This window comes from Ictalurus furcatus, chromosome 8 (assembly GCF_023375685.1).
Source record: "Ictalurus furcatus strain D&B chromosome 8, Billie_1.0, whole genome shotgun sequence".
NCBI lineage: Eukaryota > Metazoa > Chordata > Actinopteri > Siluriformes > Ictaluridae > Ictalurus > Ictalurus furcatus.
Genome location: NC_071262.1, coordinates 15,912,580 through 15,932,272, shown reverse-complemented (window position 1 = coordinate 15,932,272; position 19,693 = coordinate 15,912,580). Strand labels below are relative to the sequence as shown.

General features: G+C 39.4%; 3 protein-coding genes across 4 annotated transcripts; 2 read left to right on the top strand and 1 right to left on the bottom strand.

Moving 5' to 3' along the window:
• The first annotated feature begins 2,973 nt into the window (after window positions 1–2,973).
• chrm1a (cholinergic receptor, muscarinic 1a) lies at window positions 2,974–5,439 on the top strand. The gene is made up of 2 exons (XM_053630669.1): window positions 2,974–3,751; window positions 3,910–5,439. Exons 1-2 carry the CDS (start codon window positions 3,020–3,022, stop codon window positions 4,666–4,668), a joined length of 1,491 nt encoding a protein of 496 aa, XP_053486644.1. The 5' UTR covers window positions 2,974–3,019; the 3' UTR covers window positions 4,669–5,439.
• A 149-nt stretch (window positions 5,440–5,588) lies between these two features.
• On the bottom strand, window positions 5,589–13,683 carry dpf2l (D4, zinc and double PHD fingers family 2, like). Of its 2 annotated transcripts, XM_053631047.1 has the most exons (12): window positions 12,811–13,683; window positions 12,468–12,686; window positions 11,804–11,964; window positions 11,610–11,717; window positions 11,327–11,523; window positions 10,578–10,667; window positions 10,398–10,482; window positions 9,099–9,230; window positions 7,962–8,093; window positions 7,620–7,732; window positions 7,386–7,467; window positions 5,589–6,373 (listed from the first exon to the last, which is right to left on the bottom strand). In XM_053631047.1, the coding sequence occupies exons 2-12, from the start codon at window positions 12,539–12,541 to the stop codon at window positions 6,291–6,293; spliced, it is 1,257 nt and encodes a 418-aa protein (XP_053487022.1). In that variant the 5' UTR covers window positions 12,542–12,686; window positions 12,811–13,683; the 3' UTR covers window positions 5,589–6,290. The 2 variants fall into 2 exon arrangements, with proteins under 2 accessions (XP_053487022.1, XP_053487023.1); XM_053631048.1 differs by lacking the exon at window positions 12,468–12,686 and having other exon boundaries at window positions 13,478–13,683.
• hnrnpa0a (heterogeneous nuclear ribonucleoprotein A0a) lies at window positions 13,682–17,268 on the top strand. Its single transcript, XM_053631049.1, has 4 exons — window positions 13,682–14,570; window positions 16,569–16,658; window positions 16,830–16,897; window positions 17,069–17,268. Exons 1-2 carry the CDS (start codon window positions 13,739–13,741, stop codon window positions 16,622–16,624), a joined length of 888 nt encoding a protein of 295 aa, XP_053487024.1. The 5' UTR covers window positions 13,682–13,738; the 3' UTR covers window positions 16,625–16,658; window positions 16,830–16,897; window positions 17,069–17,268.
• The last annotated feature ends 2,425 nt before the right edge of the window (window positions 17,269–19,693 follow it).

The window sequence follows — 19,693 nt, the reverse complement described above, 5'->3', positions numbered from 1 at the left end:
ACCCCAAATCATCACTGACTGTGGAAGCTTCACACTGGACTTCAAGCAGCTTGGATTCTGTGCCTCTCCACTCTTCCTCCAGACTCTGGGACCTTGATTTCCAAATGAAATGCAAAATTTACTTGTCATTCCATGACTTGTTTCAGTACACCAGTAGTTTCTTTCTTTTCAAGACATTCAAAATTGTTGTACTGGCTGTTCCCAATGTTTCTACAATGGCTCTGATCGATTTTCCCTTTTTTTCCTCAGCTTCAAAATGGCTCATTTTCCACCCATAGACAGCTCTCTAGTCTTCATGTTGGTTTATCCTTTTTAACAACAAATGAAGTCTTCACAGGTGAAACCCAGGGTTCAAATCAAGAGTAGACAGTAGTTTCATAATAAAACAGAATAATTGCAGTAAGCTGTTATAATTTTAATACACTTATGAGAACACACTAAATTTACAGAATGTTTTTTTTAAGACCAAGTCAAGAAAAAGCATGATTTAAGTCCAAATCCAGGACTTGATTAGTACATCACTGCTTTTCAGAGCTTAAATCTCATAGATGTGTCATCAGTTTGAAAATATAACATATTAGAACCTTCTATCTCTGACATACTGCAGCTTACCATAATAGTAATATACTGATCCCAATGTTTTAATGATTTACATTGTGATCTGAACAATTATGTAATGAACAATTTGGGAAGAGATTTGAACCTTTTTCATTTTTGAAAAACATGCATTTGTGTTGTACTCTTTGCACTAATACTATTTATACAGAGTACGCTAAGGTGCTGAGCTATACACTTGCGCTTTTGCTTATTTGTCATGGTTAAGGATTGATATGGATTGTATTTGCCCAAACCTTATGTAACCTATGTCAATATTTTGTGTAGTTAGGTGGTCATATGTACTAGGTTAAAGTGTTAAGACCATTGTTAGTGTTTCAATGAATACAGTTAAAGCAACTAATATTTAAATAGTGACGTCACACACCTGCTCTGATACACTCTCTCTCTCTCTCGCTCTCTCTCTCTCTCTCTCTCTCTCTCTCTCTCTTAAGTGATGTGAAGATTTGGTTCAGTTGTTTAGTAATTCACACTGCATGGATACATGATGCCCAATACCACAAAAATGTTACAAATAAGCCCTGGTGTAAAACTGGCAAGGTAGGCTACTTATAAAATTTTTCTTTTAGGCTTCCAGTTATATTTAGAGATATGTCATTTTTAATCAGCTATGGTCTTTGATAAATAGGACTTCTCAGCAGTTCCATCTAGTATGCAAAGCTGATTAGTTCCCATTCATCATTTGGAGCAATTTTCCAACCACATGAAGTGTTTTGTAACAAACACTTAGACGTATGACTTGCTATAATTTGCTATATGATTATGACACTTTGCTTCTTTTAATGTTATTGAAGGATCCATAGAACTTCCTTTCCCTTTTCTTGGGTTAGGTAAGTTCATTAAAACTTCATTATTATACATTTAACTTGGACTCATCAGTAAGTTGACTTGGATTATTATTCATACTAATTCAAGTCCATGGTGCCCTTACTTGCCTCATGCCTAGTGTTCATGTCCAGATCCTCTGCAGCTCTGATCAGAATAAACTTATTGAAGACGAATGAATGAATAAGTTCAAGAAATCACCAAATGCCTACTGTAGATTTCAAATAACAAAATACATTATGTTTTTTGAGAGCATTTATTAATTTGGCTGGTACGTTTATCCAAAGCAAATTACAAATGAGACAGAATACAAATGAGTAGTTGACGGTGAACATTAAGAATAAAACAAGACCAGATGTGCTGTTAATGAAAAAGAATCAATAACAACATGAAGTATTAACTGGGGTGGTACCACCCCAAAGTTTATTATTTTCCAGTAACAGCATGTCCTGAAGTGATTTATATTTTATATACAACAACAACTTGCCAACAATTCAAATTTTTCATTCATTCATTAACAGTGTACCATGTTTTTTTTTTAAAATCTGTTTAGAGTTATATTTAATTTGTGTGTTTTTTTTCTAACTTTAATACAGTACGTGTGAAAATAACTGCACATACTGAATGACAAATATTTTGCAATCTTAGATCCTGCAATCTTTAACGACAAATTGACAACTGGAGGAAAAGCTATAGGAGTAGCATGGTCCATATTGACCCTGTTTGTTCCCTGCCTTTATATTTGAACTTACTAGTTTGCCATAAAGGGTGGAGCAAGTGGCTGGTGTTTCTAAATGATTACTGTTAATGACGAAGCACACTTCTAAAGGATTAGCTGGTCATTTCTGGAGAAGGATCTGCATCCGTGGGACAAGAGGTAGGAGATTATGGAGTATTTTGTCCTTCATATTTTTCAGATTTGTTCAAAACTTCGAGATCATGCGTAGCTGAATGAGGGGAAATGAACTGTTATTTTTGCAGCTAGATTTTATAAAGTTTTATGCAAAACTATGAGGTGAGATTTCACAGAAGAACGTTAAAATGCAATCAAGATTCTATTCTATAGCAGTACCAGTTCCCACTATAGAACACAATGACACATATACAGAGCTGATCAGGATATAGGTTTTGTCCAGTGGTACTTTCATGCAATGTATTGATAGCATAACAGGACAGTGTTTCAACAGCTATTTGAAATACCTAGTAATGTGATATGCATTTATTGAATGTAGAAAACAAGTCATAATTACAGCAGTGATTCGTATAACACAGCTCTGCAATAGTGCACCATGTTAAGTGACTAGAAATATTTAATCACAAAGTACACTACTAGGTGATTAGATAAGAGTTTAAGGTAAAAGTACTTTCTGTGTCCATTTCACCTTGTTACAATTGGACTACATTTATGTTTGACTAATTCTGTGTCTTACCTTTTGTCTGGCACTGATAAGCTACTTATTTCTCCTGATAGGTTGCAAGATGACTGTAACACAAAAATGCAGAGCAATAGAACTTGCTCTGGTGGCTATGAAAACCATTTAAAGACCAGCAAATCAAGATAATCTTCCAGGAAATCATCATGATGAACGTTACGACAGCCATGTTTTCGCTGTCCTGTTCAACAAATGTGACGGCAACACCTCTTGGAGGTTATATCATCACCTGGAAGATGGCTATGGTCACTCTTATTACAGTCCCGCTCTCAGCCATCACCATCATTGGCAACATCTTGGTTATTGTTGCCTTCCAGGTCAATCCTCTCCTCAGGACAGTCAGTAACTACTTCCTGTTGAGCTTGGCTGTGGCAGACCTTATCCTGGGTACCATCTCAATGAACCTATACACCACTTACATCCTGATGGGACGCTGGACATTAGGCAGTCTGGCCTGTGATGTGTGGCTGGCTGTGGATTATGTAGCGAGCAACGCTTCAGTTATGAACCTGCTAGTCATTAGCTTTGACCGTTACTTATCCATCACGCGACCTCTGACTTATCGGGTCAGCCGCACGAACAGAAGGGCAGCACTGTTTATTGCTCTGGCATGGGGTATATCTTTCCTGCTTTGGGCACCAGCTATATTGTTCTGGCAGCACATAGTAGGTGAAAGGACAGTGCCTGAGGATCAGTGTGCAATCCAGTTCCTGTCTGAGCCTGTGATTACATTTGGGACAGCCATTGCCGCTTTCTACTTGCCTGTCAGTGTGATGGTGGGTCTGTACTGGCGGGTGTACCAAGAGACAGAGAAACGTTCGCGGCAACTGGCTGGGTTAATAGCGTCCCGTGGGGGTGACTCAAACAAGTCATCACAGGTAAGTTGATATTCAACTTACCTTTATTTGTTGATAAACAAATGTTGATATTCAGTTCTACATTAGATTTATGGATTTATTGGAAAATTTGGATTACCAGATCAAGCAAAAAAAGACCAATATGTAGATTTTAGGGCACGTTACACCAACTTTTTTAGATTTCATTTTCTTTTTTTTTTTGTCACTATCAGTCCCAGTCCAGTAACAGCTATGCAAGCGACCTCGAAGAAACAAGGGTTCAGGTAACCATCCAGCCAGAGCCAGAAGAGAGCATTAGGACCCTGAGTCCCTCCTTCACCCAGTGCACAGCAGAATGGTGGAAGAAGAGTAGGATACAGTACACTGGAGCTCCATCACACACTGTAAACAGCCCCACACAAACTGGCATAGACTGTATCCTCAACAGTGATGATGGGCAGAAAAATGCTACATATATTCCTCTTGCTCAGATTACTAAGAGGATGGACTTACTGAATGATTCTGATGTTGATTCTGATGATATCCAATTGGCAAACTGCCAATCACACAGTCAACAGTCCCTCAGACAATGTCCCACTACAACTACAGGAGCGTCACCTCTTTCACAGACAATGACACAGAAAATTCGTAAGCCACGTAGCTGGTCGCTGATCAGAGAGAAGAAAGCTGCACGGACCCTGTGTGCCATCCTACTGGCCTTCATCGTGACATGGACACCCTACAACATCATGGTGCTGGTGTCTACATTCTGTGAGCACTGTGTTCCTGAGAGGCTCTGGCAGTTGGGGTACTGGCTTTGCTACATCAACAGCACAGTGAACCCAGTTTGCTATGCATTCTGCAACAAGCACTTTCAAATCACCTTCAAGGCTTTGTTATTCTGCAGGTGGAGGGAACAGAGGAAGGGGAAAAGATGGACTTTTTCACAGGACAGTTAGTCAACTCACTGGAGACTGTGGGTTCCTCTCATTTTTTAATTGCACTTCCTTGTTTTCTTTCTTTGCATCCTCAGAGAGGGGAGCTAATAAGATACAAGCACAAGGGAATTTAGCAAATGAGACATCCTTGCTCTTTGAAGTGCAGTTTTTGAGACTTGTTGCACAACTGCATGGACTATCACTCAACATTACACACATCTTACACACAGTGTAATTAATTTACCATCAGTCAAAACATTATTTCATATGTACATTGCCTTCTTAAACATTGATGTTTAAGCCTACAAAATTGTATACCATTAACTTACCTATGGGCATATCATAAGTGATTTGCACATTTAACCCATCATTTTTTAATTATTATTATTTTCCTATCTGTTTTGGGGAGGTGCACAATTTTTTTACCATCATGGACTACAAAAAAAGACTTACTGTGTATATCAGGCAAGTGATATCCCTACTTTTAAATTCCTCTGAACAAATGTAAAGAATTTGTATGTTCATGATGATGATGATGGATCAATGTCCAGGGCTGAAGAACGTAGAACTGAGTATTAAAAAGAACAATTTTTATACAATCGTCAAGATTTTTGTTGCTTGCATAAAGGTGTGGATTTCTTGAACAATGCACTATCAACTTTGGTTTAGGTGTCACTCCAGATTAAATTAAGAAAAGCTTGGATTACGAAAAATGAAGAAGGCGGCTTAATGTTGCAATGATGTTGACATTGAAGGAGGACATGCAAAAAGAAAAGTACACAAACAATCAAAAAGCACTAAAGCTTTCTTTACTCTCTTTGAGAATGCTATATTGGGTTAAACATGTTGCTTTGCATATATTGTTAACTCTGTTCAAGTCAGGTGTTTCTGTGCCGATACATGATAGAACCAGGTTTAAAAGAATTTTAAACCATAAACACTTGTGTTACATGTATGTTTATTGAAGAAAGGGCAATATAAAAGGGACATAAGACAGCATAACACATTCATTACCAAATACTAACAGACACAAAATTCCACAGTTTGTCAAATACTGAAATGAATGAAGGAAAAATGCTTTTGAGAATGTTGACCTTGGCACCATTAATTCCTGCAAGGAAAAACTCAACAACAATAAAAGTGTACTTTCGATACATACAGATATTAAAATACGCCATAATTCTGTCAGAATAAGGCCATTTGATTTCTTCTGACATGCACTGTAAACAAGCAAGGGAAAAAAAAAAAAAAACAACAAAAACAACAATCTGGCAACAGATATAACATGACCCAGCTCTTCATATCCATTAGTGAGGGATAATTATGGAAATAATCACTTTCTATACTTTCCTTAGTGCTCAAATCATTTAAAACACTTAATATATGTAGTAATGTGTCAGACAATAACGCTGCAACCGTGGCGTGAAGTGAAGGTCTCTGCACAAGTGCTGCCAAATAAAGGTCTCCTTCCCACTCCACTTTCTCAGCTCCTCAGCTGTGCCACACCAGGCTAATTATGATGTTGTGAAGACATCCAAGTCTAGATCATGTAGTGTAAAAAGGATATTTAGTTGGTGTGTATGAACTTGATCAAAGGGAGTGTGTGATCATGTGTTGTCTCATGAGCAGTCCTGTCGATTCGATTACTCTACTGTAGGATTCTGGCTTTGGTAGATGGAAGCCTTCTCCTTCAGAAGATCCAGACACAAACGACAACTCCAACTTCCTGTGTGTGTGAAAGATGAAATACATGTTATTGTTAATGACAGTATAATCGCAGTGCTGACTGTAACACTACCAATAGTCCCAGCAAACGATTCAGCAAATTTACATCAACTTTAGAATATAGTATGCATTAAATTAGGAGACCTCATGAGAATAATCATTAGACAAAAGCAAGAGTACTTGTGAAAATGATGTGACCCTTGTCTTTGTATTACTAAAATTAAACTTATATATGGCAATATCTGCATTTGTATAGGCTGCTAGTATTACAATGTATTAAAGCGCTTCTGCTGGAATTTTAAAACTGTTTTACTACAGCTGTGGCTAGACTGCCACAGAAACTATCATCTAAAAACAAACTGAAAACTGTTTTGCTACAGCAATGACTCAAGGCAAAGACTATTTTGTGTATTTCCCCATATACTATCAATTATGTTTAATTGGAAAAGCACAAGTAACACTTAACAACAGCCATTATAAAATGCCTCTTAAATATTTTTTTTTAAAGCAGTATCTCCCGATATAGAACAAGTAAGGCTACAAAAATATACTAGTAAATGTATCAGACACACATTTAAAGAAGAATTTATACAGAACAGATTTTTTTCCTATATTGAATAGGGCAAAGAAAAAAAAAGAAGGAATATGTTAGTTGGACAGTTAGTGACACCAAGTGGCTTCACACCAAATTGATGTTTTTGTCGTAACAGATTCCTTATTGTATTTTTTGTTAGTAAAGATTTTAATCATTCATTAATTTTCTAGGAAACAAGTTTTATTAAAACTAGTCATTGCCATAGTTACAAATTTTAAGTCCACTGAGCTTCCTTCCTTTCTTGCAATATTGAACAGTTTTTTTAATTAATATATATATATTTTTATTTTCAGTGTAAAAATGAAAACTAAATAAAATACAGATGGCAAATTTAACACTGATAATGAACATGTATAAAAATTAAAAGTGAGCATTGCCTGAAGGATTAATGTTTTGCAGTGTGTCTAAAGAGATTTACCTTCTGGTGGGTCAGACATAGGAGGAGTGAGGCAGTACATGTGGTATCCTCTGTCGCAATCATCACAGAACAGCAGCTGGTCCTGAATCAGCACAATCAGAAGAGGATACAGTCACATTGGGGACATTAATGTGTGCAAATAGACCTATTGAATTACATTAACATCTGAATGCAAGACATGAAGGAATTGAGACATGACAGAGTCTGAGTGTCTGAAGAGGTCACTGAACTCACGTCATTCTCAGACGTGCCACAAACGTTGCAGCACTTGCATTCAATGCATTGCCAGCGATATGTTTTTACCGCTGCCATCATCACTGCTGTGAACTGCAGGCAAGAAGGATGGCCTGAGACAAGTGGGAATTAAAAAGAACATCGATCACAATGCCAAAAATATTACAAGCTACAGAAGTCCTTGGCTTTTCTTACACAAACAAATAAACAATTTAAGAAATAACCAGTGACAAAAACTAAACAACAACCTAAGTGTTTTACAATTACTCTGCTGAAATAAGTGACTACAAGATTGTTTCTGTAGGGCTTGCAATTTGATTGGATGAGAGGGAAATGCCATACCCGAGCGTCCACAGTCAGAGCAGGACACCAGCTCCTCAGACAGGCCCGTCTTCTGGTTCATATTGGAGTCACCCAGGCAGAAATCACAGTAATCATTTGGCGGAGCCAAGCCATTGGGACCTTTCTTAGGAGCTAAGGACAAAGTGGACATTGGCTAAAAATTGTGTGTATGATTTAACAATTTGTATTAAAATATGCTTTGTAGACATTTTATTGAACAGGGATAGCTAATTATACTATAATATAATTTAACAGCGGTTAAACAAATCACGGGAAATAAATGCTCCAATGTGCTCACCAGTTCCGGGTTATATTTGCCCAGAAACTGACTAGTCTAAGTAGATAGTGGGAGATAACAATTTAATAATGTACATGTTTCCTAGTTAATTGCATTAATTTAGACTAAAATAAACAGGTATATTATCACACAGTAAATGGTTTTTGCATCCACAAGAAAGAGTCAGTTGTTGGCTAACATTTCAGCTATGACATATACATTTACCTCAATTGGCTGAAGCTTTTATCCAAAGCAACTTACAGTGGAGACAGGATAAAACTGAGCACATCAGAGTTCAGTGGCCCAACAGTGGAAACTTGGTGATCCAGGGATTTGAACTCAAGACCTTCAAATCAGTAGCCCAATGCCTTAAACACTCAGCTACCACTGCTCTATGAGATATGTTGTCTTGGCATATTGAACTCCAGCATGACTGTATGCAGCAGGAGTGTTAGACAGCTTTTTCTCCTGAACTTTATTGTGCTCAAACTTTATTGTGCTCAGTTCCATCATAGGTTCCATATACCTGTGTTGCTGAGTCTGAAAAAGACCATCAGTCGTCCTTGAAACCTGCTTGTCCCGAGCTCCTGTTACTGATTTATCCACCCCAGTGTAGCATAGTACACATTATTTATTTACTAATTAGAGGTGTGCAGCAGGACTAGAACCTGCAGTACTCAATAAGAAAAAATAAAATAAAAATAATTATATATATATATATATATATATATATATATATATATATATATATATATATATGTTTTTTTGTGTTCTGTGAATTTTTTACTCATGCTGGTAGGAGTGGACTGTAATTAATGGACATTGCATGACACTGAAATCAAGTGATTTATAGGACTTACTCTTAGTTTCCTCCTGTGGTGCAGGAGTGTGGATCTCAGCTTCCTCTTTTTCCTCTCCCTCTTCTTCAGCCAAGTGAGAGTGGGTGTAGTGGTAACTCAGGCCTGGTCTATTCTTATAGCGTTTTCCACAGACTAGACACAAGGCATACAGGTGCATCTCATAAAATGAGAATATAGTGGATTTTTTTCTGTAATTTAATTAAAAAAGTGGAACTTTCATATTTTCTACATTCATTACACAAAGTGAAATATTTCAAGCCTTTTTTTATGGCTTACAGCTCATGGAAATCAAAAATTAGGTATCTCAAAATATTACAATCAAGAATTTAGAATTCAGAAATGTTGCAGTGTCACAGTCCTAGTGTCAAGCTACTCCTGAACCAGAGACAACGTCAGAAGCGTCTTACCTGGGCTAAGGAGAAAAAGAACTGGACTGTTGCTCATTGGTCCAAAGTCCTCTTTTCAGATGAAAGTAAATTTTGCATTTCATTTGGAAATCAAGGTCCCAGAGTCTGGAGGAAGAGTGGAGAGGCACAGAATCCAAGTTGCTTGATGTCCAGTGTGAAGTTTCCACAATCAGTGATGATTTGGGGCGTCATGTCATCTGCTGGTGTTGGTCCACTGTGTTTTCTCAAGTCGAGAGTCAATGCAGCGTCTACCAGGAGATTTTAGAGCACTTCGTTCTTCCATCTGCTGACAAGCTTTATGGAGATGCTGATTTCCTTTTCCAGCAGGACTTGGCACCTGCCCACAGTGCCAAAACTACTAGTAACTGGTTTGCTGACCATGGTATTACTGTGCTTGATTGGCCAGCCAACTCACCTGACCTGAACCCCAGAGAGAATCTATGAGAGACACCAGACCCAACAATACAGACGAGCTGAAGGCCGCTATCAAAGCAACCTGGGCTTCCAGAACACCTCAGCAGTGCCACAGGCTGATTGCCTCCATGCCACGCCGCTCTGATGCAGTAATTCGTGCAAAAGGAGCCACGACCAAGAGTGCATAAATGAACATACTTTTCAGAAGATCGACATTTCTGTATTATGAATTCTTTATTCTAATATTTTGAGATACTGGATTTTTGATTTCCATGAGCTGTATGCCGTAATCATCAAGATTAAAACAAAAAAGGCTTGAAATATTTCACTTTATGTGTAATGAATCTAGAATATGTGAAAGATCCACTTTTATCCACGATATTCTAATTTTCTGAGATGCACCTGTCATGTTAAAATAAACATGGGCCAGCACACACAAACGCCACCAGAAGAAGCACACCAGAAGAAAGCAACCTACTATCACAGGCATATGGTTTATCACGATCTTCCAAAGCTGCTGCAGCTGCTTCTGTTTTTTTCTTCCCATTTCCAACTCCACGACCCTAACAGACAAAGAACATCAGCTCATTGTTGCTTCTGACAAATTTATTCCATCAGAAAATCATAATTAGGCTGCAGTGTATCGGGTGTCAGCTACCTTAGATTTTCCTTTCCGTCTTTTTGGGGTCTCCTCCTCAAAATCCTCATCGTCCAGGTCATCCAGATAGTCTTCTGGTTCTAGGATTCTCTGAGAAAACAAGTGGATAAAGAACAGACTCTAGGAAAACACAATCATTGAAATTTTTTTTTCTCAATATTTATCTACTACTCTGTAACAGTCTTAGGGTGTTTTCACACTTAGCCTGATTGCTTGAGGCCACACCCGGCACTGATTCTAAGCTGGTTTGTGTGAAAGTGATATGAAATGTCGTCTCATCTGAGAATCCACTCTACAATTTTAGATTTCTGTTGTGTGAGTAATCTTTGCAAAATGTTACGGTGTACTTTTCCTTTATTGTCATTTTAATGTTTACTTACTCATGCAATTATTATTTTATCTGTTTTTGCTCAACATTGATCAACGATTTGGGTATAGTCACAACTGCTTGCTTTCATGTTAAAAAAAACAAAACAAAAAAAAAAACAACTATTCCAAAATTCCATGTTTTCACTTGAAGGCATTCGGCTGCCTTTACACATCAAAACATACCCTTCTCTGTCACTGTGAAACATGACATGTATACTCCATCACATTACTGTCTGCCTGGTCCAGGGAGCAGATCACTTAAACACATGGTGCAGTCCAAACCAGAATTCACTTGTTGCAAACCATCCACACTCAAAAGTGAAGAAAAGGTTGCCTGAACCAAACTTAGCTTGGTGGTGGATATCGCATCAACCAGATACCTTTCTCACACGTGTGGATCCACTGTGGCTACTGGCCCCAGCAGTGCCTGTGATGTCTGCCAGACTCTGTTCTTCCTCTGGGCCCCTAAGCTCTGGAGCGGCTCTCTTATCCACAGGTTCTCCCTTTAGCAAAGCCTCCAGGCTGCTTCCATCCAAAGGCCCCAACCCATCTTTTTTCAATCCCAATTCAAGTTCGGCTTTAAGAGAGAAAGTATGGGAGTTGGTGGAAAAGAGTTGCATTTTAAAATTCCTGATAAGATAAAACTGCTGTAAGGTGGATTACCTGTTTTGATTGGGGGGAAAACCAAAGCAGGGTCCTCTGGTGGATGGGCCCGTCTTTTCTTTCTCCAGCGGCGTGCAGGGTATGTGTAGAGCTGCCCTGGTGCTACACCTTGCAGAGGAAAAAGAAGGCAGTAAGGAAACAAGTGACAATCATTTAGATGGTGGAGTAAGTGGATAAATAAAAGCATATCAAACCTGCACTCCTGTGCCTTTTCTCCATCCAGATGTAGCAGTTGCTCTGAGCCACTCCAGTCTGGGAGTCGAGAAAAGGCATGAGAATGCTTCTCTCTGCACACAGCCGGGCATTGTAACTGTGGCACTGCTCCATGGCATCTTTATAATACTGCTCTCCCATACTAACGCACAAAACACACAAATTGCAAGACGGAAATAAATAAGAGCATGAAAAAAAGACATCCAGCTGTTTCGTAATGTCGCAGTTTGACGCCAATTAACCAATTATTCGATTAAACACACAACTAACAAACAATAGCTACAGCTAGGTCCTCTATACTCTAACAAGAAAGCGTTCATCATAAACAAATGAAACACAAAAACTCCATGCAGCGAGTAAAATGTGTTCAGAATGGCTTCTAACCCATAATGGTTCAATACAGTATGTGCAATAACTATGGTTAGTAAGTACACAGCTAATAAGCTATCTATTTCTTGGAAAACAATGAATGGAAACGGTTAGCAAGCCACTGCTTAAATCGGTCAATTGAGTTAACTCGATACTCTTTCACTAACACACAACTTCGTTCAGATTATTTAAGAGTAAACTTGTTCGATTCTGAGATACAGATAACCAACGAATTTTCATTGTAATTTGGGGAAAAAAATCTGTAAATCAACTCACACTTTAACAACATTCTCAACGGCCGCCGCCATTTTTTGATGTAATGGTCGTAATGTGCACTGTGCACTGCGCATGCGCACCACATGAACGCTGCCAGATGTTCTCACCCCCACGAAACCTTCCTCAGCGCCATAACCTTCTGATTTCTGTCCTTTTGTCTTCAAACAAAACCCACTTCTCAACCAACTGTTCCTCAGAACAGTAGCGTTTCACTCAGTTCTAGCATATTAAATGGTGAAAGGAGAAAAAGTAGAAAAGGAGTGGGATAAGATATATAACATAATCTTGATTTTATTTGGAAAGCATTAGAGTATGGAAAACAAACAAAAAGCCATATACGTACACGATGATTAATTTGCGTATATTCCGTCTCATAGCTTCTGTTAGTATGAACTACTCAGTCCCCTGTTTAAAAACTACGAATAAAAGCTCACAGTGAATGTTAACACAACACAGGACAAGCTGGTCTTGATTTCTATAATTATATATTTTATTTGGAAAAACCGTGTATATATAAAATATACCCAACCATCACAATGCCACAAACATCCATTCCTTACTGTTTTTTTCCTGTTATAATTAGCCAATACAATCTGTACTTTCAAACATATAAAAGGTTAGTAGAATGATTTTATTTACACTCAATGCTAAGATTTTTTTTTAATTCTAAGTGGTGTTTTCTCAAATCCTGATGAAAACCAAGTGATACTGGTAAGATATAGAGCTCAGTAGGAGGGAACAAAAGTGCCTAGTCTTTCTACAGCGACCCAAGAGCGCTAAATTAATCTCAGTGCAAGTTTCAGCTCCATATGTTTTAAGGCAACGCAGTAAAACACATTGTACTTTTTCTGCAATGCTTTAAATATAATAAGAAAAAGTCGAGCTATTGTTCGCAGATCTCGCTTATGGAGACATGCTGTAAAGCAGCATTGCGTGCACGCGCGTCCGCCATCTTCTCAAACCTGACCGCGCGCCTCTGAAAGCACTGGAATTATGGGATTTTTCCTTACTTTCGGATCGAACACCTTTGGTCTTTATATACTTTTCCGTATATTCCAGTGCATGCGTGTGTTTTTACTTCTGGGCATTTATTAATACTATTTGAGCATACTAATATTCCTGCTCAGAATCTGTGCATATGAATTAGGGCAGGTTTAGCGCAATCGCTGACATCATCACTAGTCGCCCCGCCCACATGACTGCCGCCATTTATTCCGTATTTCAAGACCGCCATTTTAGATCATCTGCTCACGCACACAACAAGCAGCTTCATGGAGATGGAAAGTCAGCTGTGTAAGCTTTTTGTCGGTGGACTGAATGTTCAGACCACCGATGAAGGCCTCCGCAAGCATTTTGAACAGTTCGGAGGCCTGACCGACTGCGTGGTGGTGCAAAACCAGCAGCTGAAGCGCTCCCGCTGTTTCGGCTTCGTGACCTACTCTACGCCAGAGGAAGCGGACGCCGCCATGGCCGCTAGGCCTCATGTGCTGGATGGCAACAACGTGGAGTTGAAAAGAGCAGTGGCTCGGGAAGACGCTGGAAAGCCGGAAGCCCTCGCAAAGGTCAAGAAAATCTTTGTCGGCGGTCTTAAAGACGACATCGAGGACCAGCATCTGGTCGACTGTTTTTCGCAGTTTGGTGCCGTCGAGAAAGCCGAGGTGATCACAGACAAAGAGACCGGCAAGAAGCGTGGCTTCGGCTTCGTCTACTTCGAAGACAACGACTCGGCCGATAAGGCTGTAGTGCTCAAGTTTCACAACATTAACGGCCACAAAGTGGAGGTGAAGAAAGCCCTGACCAAGCAGGAGATGCAGAGCGCCGGGGGTCGTGGCGGTGGCGGTCGCGGAGGAAGAGGAGGACGCGGCATGGGAAGACCTCAAAATGGCTACGGCGGCGGAAGAGGCGGTGGCTACGGAGGCAACTATGGCGGCGGCTACGGCGGAGGAAACGACGGCGGGTATGGCGGCGGCTACGGAGGAGGCTACGGTGGCGGTTATGGCGGCGGCTACGGGGACCAAATGGGAGGCTACGGCGGTGGCAACGGCTACAATGACTTTGGCAGCGGCTACGGCCAACAGGCCTCGGGCTACGGCCCCATGAAAGGTAATTACTCGGGCAGAAACAGCGCTCCTTACTCCCGAGGTGGCGGCGGCGGTGGTGGTGGTTACGGAGGCAGGGGGGGTTATGGAGCCTCGTATTAAAGACCGGGTTTTATAGATAGAGTAAAGTTCCCCCTCATCCCAGGACTCGAGTGAATTTAGCACATCCATATACAAGAATCTTCGATCTAACCCAGCCTAGAGAATCGTGTAGGGAGTAACGGCGTTTACACTCACACCAGTGATTAAGTTCAAAACCTCCATATCGTCCTCCTCCCTAAGGTACTAGGCGGAATTTCTTCAAGACATACATAGGACTCTTACTCCGGATCCTCGTAAAACTATTTTATTTTTTTTAAACCAAGATTTGTCTTTTGAATTAAGTTAAGATTAGTACACTTGCTTTGTTAGCCTAGGCATGTTATTTTTTTCCTTTCCTTTTTAGGATATGTATTGTATCTTGTATATCTTCATTTTTACTACTTTAAGTGTTAAATATGGGACTTTTTTGATCAACTAGCCATGTTAATCCTCGTGAACTCGATCTGCTTTAACTAGGCTTGTTGGTTATTAGATTTGAGCAGGCTGGGTGCGACTCCCGCCTGAGAGGTCACGTGTCCTTTTGGCCGCTCATCGCACACAGACGCGCAGCTTCTAATTAACACCATGTTAAATAGTTGAGTGGTTATTATGAACATTGTCCTAGATGTTAACAGTGAACTTGTTTCATAGGTTTTGGTCTAGTTTATTCCTTGCTCCAGTTAAAACAATTAAGACGACTTCCTTTAAATGCTGTCTCATTGTATTACTGCTTAAAACTTATTGCCCTATTAAATATTGTTTATCAGTTCCAAGCACGCTGTATGTATTTCTATGAATAAAAAGTTCTTACTCTATTAGCTATTATGTCTTTCACTAGATGAGCCTTTATTAGCTGGTAGACTAAACCAGAGAGTTTAGTTCGCATCTCAGTAACTCATAGTGCTTCCATTACATGGTCATGAGCCCAAAGTTTCTTTGCATTCTGACCATATATACACACATGAGTGGGGAATGTAAAATCTCCCCAACTATTAAATAAGGATATGTTGTCTTTACTGTAAAATATGTTTAGAGCTTTGTTCCAGTACTTTTAGTCATCATATAAGGCGGATCTATACCTTAGCTGTGTCCACTACTACATCATTGGATTCTCCAGAAGTACGCCAGAGCTGTAGAAACCCAGCTGAAAGCCCATAGGATATTCACACCAGGTTTCAGGTTTGTAGAAATACTTTATACATAAGACATCACATCGTATGGATCCACCTGGAATGATTGACCTCTTTACATCGGGTATTTGTTAGATGATGGAGCGTGCATGCAATTTAACTTGCAACATTTCTTTAGTACTCAGAATTAACTTTATCATGTGAATGACCGAGGTGGTAATTAGAATATTGTTTGGTTCTGTGTGTGTGAAGCTGTGGTTATATTCGTCTCTAGTTTGTCTTGATCCAACATTTTTAGGCAATTTTCAGTTTAAGGCCATACCGGAGTGTGGGGCTTAGTTCCTGTTTACTTGATGCATTAGTTCCAGATATTAATGACACCAAATGCAAGGAGATCAGCATTATTAAGCAAGGTTTGTGGCTTCAGTTATTTACCTTACATCTTATCAATTCCCCTTCCCTCATCATCTCGGTGTTATGATTGTGTGTGTCCCAATACATTTATGGTACACTGTGAGGACTTGGCTATTTGTTACACTGTAGCAGAAAAGCTTTCATAGCATTAAGTATTTCTAACAAGTCCTGGTCTGGCCTGTTGAAGTGTGTGGGTGAACAAGAAACTAAGCTTGCATTATACCTCCCATGACTTAATGGCAGTTATAATGCCCTGAAGGGATGGTGATGATTCATCACAGAATGGGTTGGGCAGATTATTTGGCCTGTTTTTTAAGAAACTTCTCTCATTCTCATTGAGTTAAAGTAATAATATCTATCTTTTCCCCCTTCTGCAGAAATGACCAAACTGACGGAGTTTGGTAATTCCTCAGTTTTGAGCCCAGCTGGTTGAAGCTCTGAAAAAGTGGGCACTGGAAAGCTTTCAAGTGAGTACATGTGTATCAGAGGTCCAGTAACGAGTCATTTTCATTTAATCAGAAGTTTCCAGATAAACAGTAGTCTGGAGATCTGTTTCTGTGGGCAATTATTGCTTGGGATTAAAATATTCAATCATTGCCCCCCCCCCCCCCCCCTTAATTAATTTTTTCTTTTTACAGCAAGGACAGTCTTTGGAAGATGGTTGCTCCTACCTACATGCAGGATACTGTAGGATAATGCTGCATTGGTGAGTTTGCCTTTGCACCATAAACCTGTATTTACTTTTGTTACTGCTGTACTGGAAAATCAAGAAACTCAGGAGCTGCTCTCTACCCAAGAGGGCAACAAGAATCTGTGAATGGAGCTGTTTTCATATTTGCAAATCTAGTGCTCAAACTATTTCTTTGTATTTTGACAGGTCAAATTGAACCTGGTATGCCATCTTTCCCTATGTTTCTGCCATGGAGGTGAAAGATGATGACCAATGTGGTGTAGGCTGGTCACACACAGTTGAAATGTCTGACTAGTTTAAAATGCCTGTGTTGATGGACTTTCATTTGGGGTGGGGTGTTTGAAAATCTACTTATGTACTTCATATAATAAAAGTTGTGAACAAAATATCTGAATCCGTGTGTCTTACTGGGATTTTCATGCTGATGAGATTGTATCCCTTTCTTTTCAGAAAAGGTGTTGCAAGTTTAAAGCCACCTAAAACAGGAATACTATGTATATAATGCCCATGTTTGACCATTATTTTTGATAAAGGTGGGGTTGTGGTCCTGGAATAATTACACAAAAGACCCTTGTGATTGGACCATGAATTAACATGTCGAGCACTTCTGACAAAAACATAATGTACAATAAATGCAGTCTAAACAAAATCCACCTTTGTTATACCACATGAGACTATTTACCCTCTGCATTTCTTGTGTCCTATTTAAATTGTCATTGAGCATGGTTCTCATTTCCTCTTGGAGCAAAACGTGGTTGGTTCAACCAAGTTGATATCACCCATATATAATCTCTGCATGTACTGTTATTATGGTAGTGCAGTCACCACTTTCGTGGTAGATTGAGTTTTGATAGGCATTTCTTTAGTGTGATTTCATCTAAGGTTTGAGTAGCAATGATGTTCATTATGTTTCAGGGGACGACTAATAAAATTACTGGTTCCTATTCTGAACCACACCCCAAAACATAATTACCTAGTGTGAATATACACTCACTGAGCACTTTATTAGGAACACAGTACTATTACTGTGTAGAGCCTCCCTTTGCTCTCAAAACAGCCTGAATTCTTCATGGCATGGATTGCATAAGATGTTTGGAACAGTCCTTGGAGATTGTGGTCTATGTTAAAATGTTTGCATCATGCAGTTCCTGTAGATTTCTCAGGTGAACTTTCATGCTGCACAGCTGTTCTACCACATCTGAAAAAGATATTCTATTGTTCAGGTTCAAGTGGGTTTGTCATTTCAGCCACATACAGCTGGTACAGTACACAGTGAAATGAAAACATTCTTTCAGGACCAGGGTGCTACATAAAACAAGACACTAACTGCATGAGAACACAACTAAATAAGCTCTACACAGTTTTACAAAGTGCACCAGTGTACTACTAAAACAGGACAATAGGCGCAGTAACTGACAATGTAGCGCCAACCAGTACATAGTTTTAAGTGTCCGATATAACAGGTAGTGCAAAAGATAGGTGCCAAAGAGAAGCAATATAATATAAAAAAATGGCATAAATGTAAACACAACATGCTATGACTTAGTATGCAGCAGATTAGCTTATACCAAATACAGTGGGGGGAAAAAGGATTGGACCCGTTAACATTTTTTTTCAGTAAATATCTTTTCAATGAGGCTATTCACATGAAATTTTCACCAGACTGTTTAACTCAGTAAATCTGGAAATATAAAGAATTCACAACATTAAAATCAATAAATAAAGTTATGTGTAATAAAGTGGAATGACAGGAAAAAAAAGTATTGAACAGGCTGAACAGAACACTGAACTCATTGTCATGTCCAGTTGAGACCACTTTTGCTTTGTTACATGATGCATCATGCTGTAAGTAGCCATTATAAGATGTAAAAGTAAATTGTGTCCATGAACGAATACACATTGTCAGCAACAATACTCAAATAGCATTCAAGCCATGATTGATTGGTAATGGGCCAAAGTGTGCCAAGGAAACATTACCCACACCATTACACTATGTCCACCAGCCTGGATTGTTGACACAAGACAGGTCGGGTCCATGGATTCATGCTGTTGTCACAAAATTCGGACCCTACCATCCGTGTACCTCAGCTGAAATCAAGATCCATCAGACCAGGCTACGTTTTCCCAGTCTTCGACTGTTTAGTTTTGGTGAGCCTGTGCGCACTGCAGCCTCAGCTTTCTGTTGTTGGCTGATAGAAGTGGAACCCCTGCTGCTATAGCCCATCTGCCTCAATGTTCGACATGTTGTGCATTCTGAGATGCTTTTCTGCTCACCACAATTTTACAGAGTGGTTATCTGAGTTACTGTAGCCTTTCTGTCAGCTCAAACCAGTCTGGCCATTCTCCGTTGACCTCTCTCATCAACAAGGCATTTCTGTATGCAGAACCTCCGCTCACTGGACTGTTGTGCATGAAAATCCTAGGAGATCAGCAGTTATAGAAATATTTAAACCAGCACATCTGGCACCAACAATCATACCATGGTAAAAATCACTGAGATCACATTTCCCCCCATTTTGATGTTTGATGTGAACAGTACCTGAAGCTGCTGGACTGTATCTGCATGATTTTATGCATTGCACTGCTGCCATATGATAGGCTGATTAGATAATTGCATGAATATGTAGGTGTATAGGTGTTCTTAATAAAGTGCTCTTCAACTTTCCATTTTTAACAGATAGCTTTCACATTTTCATTGTCAGTGAATGAAATCGAGTGTCTTGTAATCTGATAAACAGTTTCATCTTACTTTTACATTCAGTATTTATAAATAGAAATATATAGCACTGTTTCTGAAGGACTAGACTGAAG